The sequence below is a fragment of the Heteronotia binoei genome, chromosome 2 (assembly GCF_032191835.1).
Source record: "Heteronotia binoei isolate CCM8104 ecotype False Entrance Well chromosome 2, APGP_CSIRO_Hbin_v1, whole genome shotgun sequence".
Classification (NCBI taxonomy): domain Eukaryota; kingdom Metazoa; phylum Chordata; class Lepidosauria; order Squamata; family Gekkonidae; genus Heteronotia; species Heteronotia binoei.
The window spans coordinates 187,909,637-187,919,452 of record NC_083224.1 but is presented as its reverse complement, the minus strand read 5'-3'; the positions used below and the strand labels follow the sequence as shown (position 1 = coordinate 187,919,452).

The following is a 9,816-nucleotide window of genomic DNA, read 5'->3' as shown; positions in this document are numbered from 1 at the left end:
CCAGTTGGCTTGGCTTGGAGAAGTGATTTAAAGAGAGAGATGCCTTCTCCAAGCTAGCCAATGGGGCTTCGAGAGCCACACAATGTCTGTGAAAGAGCTCTTGAGCCACAGTTTGGCCACCCCTGTTCTAGAACTTCTGGCTCAGAATTGAGAGCCAGAATGGTGTGGCAATTGAAGTTTTGGATAGCGATCTGGAAACCAAGGTTTGAATCCCCACTCTGCCATGGAAGGTTGCTGGGTGACCTTCAGCCCGTCACAAACTCTCAGCTGCACCTACCTCATTGGGTTTTTTGAGGATGAAACAGAAGAGAACAAATGGAAGCTGCTTTGGGTCCCCATTGTGGAGAAAGGGGGGATGTAAATAAAATAAAATAATGAGGGGGTGGCGGTGGAAGAGTATCAGTTTGGGACAATTGACGGCTTGCGCAGCCAATGAGGTATTCCACATGCTGACACCAATGTTCCCTCTAAGCTGCAGTGTCTTGTGAGCAAAAAATCTATTTTGTGAGCGGCTGGCATTAAAGGGAGCTACTGCATCAATTAGTGTGCTCTGGGGTCCTCCTTCTTGAGCCAAGTCAAAAATGTGTGAGCTGGAGGCTAAAAATCCGTGAGCTAGCTCACGCTAACTCAGCTTAGAAAGAACACCGGCTGACACCCCATCCAGGAACTGAGAGTTCCAAATGGATGGACCAGAATACAGAGCATCACTGCCCCAGACAGAGTTCCGTCTATACCTTGTGGCTAATAGTCACTGATGGACCTCTCCTCCAGAAGTTGCTTCAGAGTAACTTCAGATTTCCCAAAACACCCCACGAAAAAGCTTCCCCGCAGGAACTCATTTGCATATTAGGTCACACACCCCTGATGTCACCATTGTTTCGCATAGGGCTTTCTGTAGAAAAAGCCTAGCAGGAATTCGTTTACATATCAGACCGCACCCCCTGACACCAAGTCAGCCGGAACTGCGTTGCTGTGCGTTCTCTCAAAAAAAAGCCCTGCTTCCATCTACCTTCTTTTAAGGCTGGTCGATGACGTGGACTTGTCCCCCCTCCCCACACAATGCCTCCAGCTTGCTTCAAATTCCTCAGTGACCTGGACGCAATCATTGAGGAACAACCTTACCTATACCCTGCATCTTGGACACACAAGCAGGACCGCAAGAATTACGACCGAGCTTTGGACCAGCAGAGACGAGAGCTAAAACCACAAACGTCAAGACTGTGTCAATTCTTTATTATTATGAATAAATAGACCCCCACTCTTGGCACAGGTCTCAAAAAGTTCATTGCTATAAACATTTGTATATATAAAGGGCCCACGGCTGTTAATAAAAACGTCAAACCAGAGAGGCCAGGGCACGGCTTATGATAGGCCTGTTCCAAGGCAAAGCCAGATACGACCGCGGTGTTTTCTGAGCACAGTTACTGGTCTGACCAGAGACCGGGGGGGGGGGGGGGGGGCGCAAGTAGGGAGAGGGCCTTGGCAATCTTCGGAAGCTTACTGAGCTTTCCTGAGGGAGAAGGTCTAAAACAGAAGGGACGGCCCTCTTGGACATGTGAATCCAGCTCCGGAACATGCCTGATTCTTCCGCAACAGCCAATCCAGAAGGGCCCCTCAGACAGCAGACACGCTCTAGAACAGTGGGGAAGGGTGGGCTTGCCAGAACCAGGAGCCCCCTGCCCTTTCCAGAGGAATGGCTTGGCCATGTAACCCCGCCCCCCCCCCCACGTCCCCTGTTGCTCCATAAAAACACTGCAGAAATTTGCCAGAGAATTATCTCAAGGTACAGGAGACCGCCCCCCCCCACACCTAAAATCAACCACGTCCTGCTGCAACTCACACCTGTTAAAAATTCAGTTCTGTTAAGAAATCAAGTTTTACGAAGCCAACCACCATTACCTGGGAAAAAAGCCTGCTTTCCCCAAAATTTAAGAGGCCTGATGCTTATTCAGCCCGATAGAGCCCATACGGCAAAACTGAGTGAACCGTTTCGTTTCTCCCGTGTGAAAAGCTAACCAAGCTAGGCAAAGCTGGCCTAAATCACTCCACCACCACCATCGCCCGCCCTTTTTTTGCTAGCAGGAAAACAATTTTTACTTTTTTTTAGGGGGGGGGGCAATTCCAAAACCTGCAGCCTTCTGTCCATTTTGCCACTTTTAAGGTTTCAACACCTCACTGTGCCATAGGCTGAAGAGCCAGTTTAGGCTAGCAGGAAGGAAAGTTGACTGGAAGAGGGAAAGTTCTGATTTTTTTTTTTTTTTAAAAAGGCATTTGATTCAGCAGGATAGTCCAGGCCCAAACAGAAGGGGAGGCACCTTACACATACTCTCCCACACCATCTATAGCCCAAGCGTCTAGTGCAGATCGAAAGACACCCCCCCCCCGCCCCCTCAAGAAAGTGTACTTTCTCAAAGGGATTAGCAATATCGTGCCAACGACATGACCCTCTTGTGTTTGTGCTTTGTGATGTTTGTGTGCAAAACTGACGTGCAAGGGACATGGTTCGAGGGGTTGGCGGGGCATGTTGCCCAATTGAGCCAATTCCACATTGTCCTCGTGCAGACAATGCCTCCCCCATACAGCCCCAGGGCTTTTTTTTTGTAGCAGGAACTCCTTTGCCTATTAGGCCACACCCCCCCCGATGTAGCCAATCTTCCAAGAGCTTACAGGGCTCTTGTACAGTAGAAAACCCACTGTAAACTCTTGGAGGATTGGCTACATCAGGAGGGTACGGCCTAATATGCAAAGGAGTTCCTGCTACAAAAGAAGCCCCACGCAGCCCCCGAATCTGAGTTGTGTATTTAAAAAAGAGAAGTCTGGGCGGGGTGACTGCAGAATGGCACTCGTGCCGCTCTCCGTTCCTCCCCCGAATAAAAGGCCAAAGCAGGGACGGCATTCCAATTCCTAACCCCTGCCAATGGCACAGAGAATCCCTAGAGCTATGAAAAGGATGGAGCAAAGCTGGGTGAGGTAAGCAGCTCGGAATGAAGCACCGCAAAAAGAGAGGAAGCACAAGGCAATACTTCAGTGGAACGGGGTGTGTGCGAGAGTGACCGTCAGTTCCGATACCTGGAGCAGATATCAGTTCGTGTTTTCCAACCAATATGCATTCATGTGCATGGAAACACTCCCTCCCCGCCCCCCCACCAAATGCTCTGGGGGTGCAAGCATTGAGTCTCGTGGCTGTGCAGCTGTTTTTAACAGGGGGCCCCTCACGTCTATGTTTTTAAAGCGGCAAAGAGCAAAAGACGGGTAGAGAAAGCTGAGCGGTGACTATGCGCAGACGCCGAGGCCTGGACACGCTGATGGACTGCACAGCTGCTCTTGGATCAGCTCAGCGAGAGAGATAACTTCTTCTACCCCACACCAGCACCTGCCAGTCAAAGCTAAGTGTGGGGAAAGCCAGCCCCGGAGGAGGTGGAAGCCATATGTTTCAGATCACTGGCTGCCACCAAGTACAGTGACTGGGGTGGGGTGGGGGCAGCCAATGGACACGTCAAGTCCCAGCCCAAGAACTGAGCCAGACTCTCCTCTATGCCTCCAGATTGATCTGGAACTAAAACTCATTTTCACTTGGGGTCCTGCCGCTGAGAAGCTGGGTGCAAGGAGCAGGCTGGGCAGGACCACCATCAGATTTTGTGAAATCCCTTCTCTCAGCAGAAGTGCAGGAAACGGGCAGCGGAGGAGCAACACTGCCCTGCGTTCCTTGAAGCCCCACCTGTGCTTCACCGGTTCCAACCCCCAGGCGACAGGCGACTGGTCCAGAGGTTCCTGGGAGCAGCTGCCATTTCCCTGAGGGAACCCAAAAGCAGGCCTCTCCATTATGATCAGGGGGCGCCCCCACCAGCTGCCCAGCACTGCCTCACCCTGACAGCAGCCCACGTGCTGAGATTTGGGGGGGAGTGAGCCCAGCGAAAGTTAACACTGACTTGAAAAACGGAACAAACATCCAAGCCTACACACGGAGCGGTGAGTTTCCCGCAGCCGCCCTGTGCTCTAGCCCCAGATTGGCGTTCCGACTATGAGCTTTTTGGGACTCTTGCCATGGTTCTACGTTGCTGCTACAGAAGCGAGTCATTTGTACCCCAGGCGTGTGGTAGTCCTGCCGCTGGGAAGCTGTGTTTCCCTCCTCGTTAGATCGAACACAGCAATAATACTGAAGCGGGGGGGCGGGGAAGAAAACCATAAACTGACTCCCTTTCTAAGCAGGCAGGTGTACTCCTTAATACCCCTGCCAAGAAAGCTCACCTGGCAGCACCCAACGTTTCAAACACTGTACTTTCAAAAATAATATATATATATTTTTAAAAAAACCACTGCTCTGAAAAACGTAAACGCTACTTAATTTCAAATCCAGTTTCAAAACCAGGAGCCTCCTGGATTGCGAGAACAGAAAAGTCGAGATTTGGCGTCCCTCCGAGGAGGCGAAGGGCGGATTTGCACGCGATACGGAATTGTTACAGGCTTCCATCCAGTTAATCCTCCAGCTTTGGAAACAGAACTGATTGCTAAAAAAAGAAAAGAAAAGAAAAAAAACAGACACCGGAACACGCAAGAGGCAGAACCACACACCTTTCAAATTCTGGAGAGGCAGGTCTTGAAACCGAACCGACGGCAAAGCAACTGCGATTTGGCAAGGTGCGGTCAAAAACACTGTGGCGTGATTGAGAAGTGGCTAGAAAGTAAGAGCAGCCGCCTCTGGATTTTCGAGAGAGCCAGGAAAGGTCAGTCTGTCTTCAGCAGCGGGGGGCGGGGATTAATCTCTGCCACTTCCTGGCAAGAGCCACGAAGACGTTCCTTTGCTAACCCAACCCGTCGCGTAGAAATGCAGAACACCCAGACACAGCTAGACGTACGGGTCTTGCCTGAATCAATCTTCTGGGTCACTCGGAACGTTGCCTGGGTATGCCCGTGTGTGTGTAGGTATGCATGTGGGGCGGGGATATAAACGGAAGATTCTCTTTGCTAGCTGTTATCGCTCTCCCGTCTGCAGGTAGCTTGAGTGATGCCGGCCACTACCTCTCCACATCCACGCTGCTGCCCTGCAATCGGCGGAGGAGGATCTGCGTCAGGTCGAAGGTCGTGAAGCTGATCCCCACGGCGACGGGCCCCTTGACCCAGTTCATGCTGAGGCCTTTGTACAAGCCTCGGACGAGTCCCTCCTCCCGAATGATCTCCGACATGGTGCGGAAGATGGAAGTGTAGGTGTGCCCCGTCACCCCCGCCGTCTGCATTCGCCGACGCACCACGTCCAGTGGGTAGGAGGCCGATTGGCCGATCAGGCCGGCGCAGGCTCCGAAAATGAGTCGCTCCACGGGGTATGGCTGCAATCTCCCGCTGTGATCTGGAGAGGACACAGAGGTGATGAAAGAGAGTCAGCGACATGCATGAAGCGGGCTACGCATCATTTAGAGCCAGTTTGGTGTAGTGGTCAAGTGTGCAGTCTCTTATCAGGAAGAACCGGGTTTGATTCCCCACTCCTCCACTTGCAGCTGCTGGAATGGCTTTGGGCAGCCAGAGCTCTCTTATCTGGGAGAACCAGGTTTGATTCCCCACTCCTCCACTTGCACCTGCTGGAATGGCCTTGGGTCAGCCATAGATCTCTTATCTGGGAGAACCAGGTTTGATTCCCCCCTCCTCCACTTGCACCTGCTGGAACGGCCTTGGGTCAGCCATAGCTCTCTTATCTGGGAGAACCAGGTTTGATTCCCCACTCCTCCACTTGCAGCTGCTGGCATGGCCTTGGGTCAGCCATAGCTCTGGCAGAGGTTGTCCTTGAAAGGGCAGCTGCTGTGAGAGCCCTCTCCAGCCCCACCCACCTCACAGGGTGTCTGTTGTGTGGGGAGAAGATACAGAAGATTGTGAGTCTCTGATTCAGGGAGAAACGTGGGGTATAAATCTGCAGTTCTTCTTCTTCTTTGGGGACAGGCCAGCTTGCCAAGGGGGCAGTGCAGGACACGAGAAAGGAGGTGTGAGAAACTGGATGAGGCTGTTCTTGCACCAGAGAAGACTGCTGGGCCTCTTTTCTGTCAACTGTAGGGGGCTCAGGCAAAGAGAGGATTGGTTAAACCTATGGAGCAGAGGTCCATCAGTGGCTATTAACCACAGCATACTGATGGAACTCTGTCTGGGGCAGTGATGCTCTGTGTTCTTGGTGCTTGAGAGGGGGGGGGGCACACTGGGAGAGCTTCTGGTCTCCTGGCCCCACTGATGGCACCTGGTTTTCTTGGCCACTGTGTGACTGGGAGGGCTTCTAGTGTCTGGTCCCACTAGCGGACTTCACGATGGCTTTTTTTTTTGGACACCGTGTGACAGAGTGTTGGACAGGATGGGCCACTGGCCTGACCCAACATGGCATCTCTTATGTTCTCCCAGCCCTGTGACCTAACAGCCTCAAGGGGGAGATGGGTCCTGAGGAATGCATAGAAGGTAAATGATGCAACAACTTGGCTACATTGGCCAGCTCTGGGCTGGAAAATACCTGGAGATTTTGTAGGTGGGGTTTGGGAAAGGCAAGGTTTAGGGAGGGGAGGGACCTCTGTGGGAATCTAATACCATAAAGTCCACCCTCCGAAGCAGCCGTTTTCTCCAGGGGAACTGATCTTGGTTGTCTGGAGATCAACTGAAAGAGTGAAAGATCTCCAGGACCAGCTGGAGGCTTGGCAACCCTAAACTTGGCGGCAGGCAGGCAGGTGTGTGGTCAGTGCCTGGGTGGGAGAAGCAGCACTGGGTTTGGAAAACGGAAGGCAGGCGGGATAAGACCACAATGTAGAAGCCTCAGAAGGTTAAACGGGGTCTTTTCCCTTTGCAGAATGTAAGGAAGAGGTGAACCATCTTCCAGACAAATCTGGAGTCCGGTGGCATCTTTAAGACCTACAAAAGTTCGTTCAAGGTACGAGCTTTTGTGCGCAGGCAGATCCATATATAAGGAAGTTAAAGTTTCTGTCTCTCACACGCACACATGCATACATATATGGCAGATATAGGGGAACAGCAAATTAGCACGCAACTTATTGAAGATGTTTTGACGCATGCGAATTGTCACACAAGCTTTGCTTGTTTATGTGAAGACTTAATAGCAAAAATAAGCAGTTTATAGGTCACAATTCACATCAAAACATCTTTGATTAGTATGCTAATTTGCTGTTCCCCTATGTAGAGGCAACTGACTCTGTGCGTGTGTGTGTGTGTATATATATATATATATGAAATGTTAACTTCCATATCTATGTATCTGAGGAAGTGTGCCTGCACACAAATGCTCATACCTTGTGTGGCAAAACAGGCTCCTGCCCTCAGTCCTTGCAACTGTGCAACTGTCTGAGGCTTGAAAGTCCCACTGCCGCCCTACCCCACCCCCTGGAGGGTGTAACCTTCTTTAGTTCGCTGCCACCACTCACTGAATTTGTCACTGCTGTCTTAGAGGGACAGCGAGACCCCTCTGGCTGAATCTCCTTGTCTGGAGGTGAAATCTCCAATCTTTTGGGTAGCCCTGGAGAGCTGGCAACCCAAAAAACAGGCTTCTCCTCTCTCTTCCCAGGGTTCACTTTTCTTTCTTGGTAACATGCAGAACAGGGGAGTCTATGTGGTCAGAGCGCAACTCCAGTAGTTAATTCCAAAAATAGAAGAATTTATTCAAACTATTTACACACTATAAATAGGGAACACATGTATTGATTGGGTAAGGCACACTACAAGAGAAAGCTTATACTGAGGACCAACAGGGCACAAATAAAACAGAAGAAAAACGCAGTCCTCTACCCCTACACACTTCCCTAATTGCCTCTTTCCCTGGGAGGCTGCAGTGCAGACATCCAACTCTCCTTCACCTCTCTCTCTAGAGAGGGCAGGGAAACCTCCAGTCTACCCCAGATTGGTTGCAGCTGAATGCCTTGGGGTTCCAGCTCTGACTTGCAGGGTTTTCCACCTCTGTGGCCTGGCCACTCTGCACAGCCCTTTCGCTCAAGTCTCTTCCACTCTCCAGTAGAAAGACTGCCAGCTTTCTGGTTGGACAGGAATATATATAAAGGTTGCCCTGCCCCCTTGGGGAAGTTCTCCTTTCTCCTCCCCCCCGCCCCGCACTTTTTAGGCCCAATGGCTGCTGGGCCTTGTAGGTCAGAGGAGGAGGACTTTTTTTAAAATCTAAAACTACAAACAGCAGCCATTTTAAAACCAGCTGACTGCCAGCACTTTAACCATTTCGTTACACCTTGAATAAACTTTTGTTGGTCTTAAAGGTGCCACCGGACTCCACATTTGTTCTACTGCTTCAGACCGACACGGCTGCCCACCGGGATCCATCTCTCAGTCAGACTGACTATACCTTGCTGATTTTCTTCTGGAGGACCCCAGCATCTCCCAAGTTGGAAGCCTGCCACTCCAGATTTGGTGGAGATCACCCCCCCCCCCCACCGCCTCCACTGCCCTTACCTGCGTGCACTTTCTTCAGTGTCTCGTATGTGAAGAAGCTCAGCCCGGCGTACGGGATAACTCCCAGGATCGTGGGCGCGAAGCCTCTGTACAGCGTCTTCAGCCCTTCCTCTCGGGATATCCGGATAAAGACGTGGATAATGTTGCTGTACCTGCCGGATAAACACGGAAGGCCGTGACAGCACATCTCAGTGCAAGCTGCAGAGTAGGGTTTGGGGGCGGGGGGAGAGGGTCTCTGCTCTCGGGAAAGATGCAAGAAACGAACAGCAGGGGAGCACCACTGTCCAGTACTCCGTTACACCCCACCTGTGCTTCACTGGCTCCCTCCCACTGGCCCAGGGGTTCCTGGGAACCAACTATCATTTCCTGATGGGATCCTAAAAGCATGCCAGCGGTGCTACCTCTGGCAGTTGCTCAATGCTGTTTCACCCTGATTGTGGTCCAGATGCTGAGATTTGGGGGCGGGGAGATTCTGGGAAAGTTAACATGGACTGAAAAAGCTGACTAAACAGCCAAGTCTGTGCATGTACAAGTGTATTTCCCACAGCCACCCTATGCTCTAGCCCAGAGGTGGGCAAACTTGCTTAACACAAGAGCCACATAGAATGAATATCAGATGTTTGAGAGGAGGGAGGGAGATAGGTGGAGGAGAGGTGGAAAGAAAGCAACTTTAACTTTAAATGCATTCTCCAAGCCAGCTTTTTCCAAGCCTCCAGAACTGACTTTCTGCTTCTAAGCAGGGAAAGCATCCAGACTACGCACGTTCCCCTGTATTTAGATCATGAACAGCAGACACAGCTCGCCAAGGATTTGGACATTTCAGTTTCCCAACCTCGTGGCGGAAGGTGGGATTGGATAAAAATATGGAGCAGAGGTCCATCAGTGGCTATTAGCCACAGTGTGTATATATATAAATATGTGCGTATGTATATATGTGTGTATGTGTGTGTGTACACACACACATATATATTGGCCACTGTGTGACACAGAGCGTTGGACTGGCTGGGCCACTGGCCTGATCCAACATGGCTTCTCTCATGTCCTTAAGGCGGACAGGAGACACCCCTGATACCCTCAAGCCAAGGATCCAATATCAACATTCCTCCCCCAGTAACTATTTTTGGCCTCCCTGCTCAGTATGGAGGGATCTGGGCTATTTTTAAGCATCAGCAACAGTCAAATTGTGTTTTGGGGGAAGGGCAGACATGCTCCGTGTCACTCCAGAAAGCCCTGGCCAATCCTGCAGGCCTAGACTGTGTTTAATCTACTTTTGCACATTGCAGAGGCTTTTGGGAAGGTACTGTGAAGGTCCCCTGCCCCGTTTGTGACCCAGAACATAACCAGTACTCTCAGCCAGGGCTTTTTCTGTAGCAGGAACTTCTTTGC

At 51.1% G+C, this 9,816-nt stretch overlaps 1 protein-coding gene across 3 annotated transcripts in view; it reads right to left on the bottom strand.

The window, feature by feature from the left end:
* Positions 1 to 4,279: 4,279 nt before the first annotated feature.
* SLC25A42 (solute carrier family 25 member 42) overlaps positions 4,280 to 9,816 on the bottom strand; it is a 53,776-nt gene continuing 48,239 nt past the window's right edge. For all 3 annotated transcript variants that reach the window (XM_060232691.1, XM_060232690.1, XM_060232692.1), the window contains exons 7-8: positions 8,431 to 8,582; positions 4,280 to 5,344 (exon numbers count right to left, since the gene is read on the bottom strand). In XM_060232691.1, the coding sequence (XP_060088674.1) occupies positions 5,016 to 5,344; positions 8,431 to 8,582 (481 nt within the window). In that variant the 3' untranslated portion in view covers positions 4,280 to 5,015. The remainder of the gene's footprint in view (positions 5,345 to 8,430; positions 8,583 to 9,816) is intronic.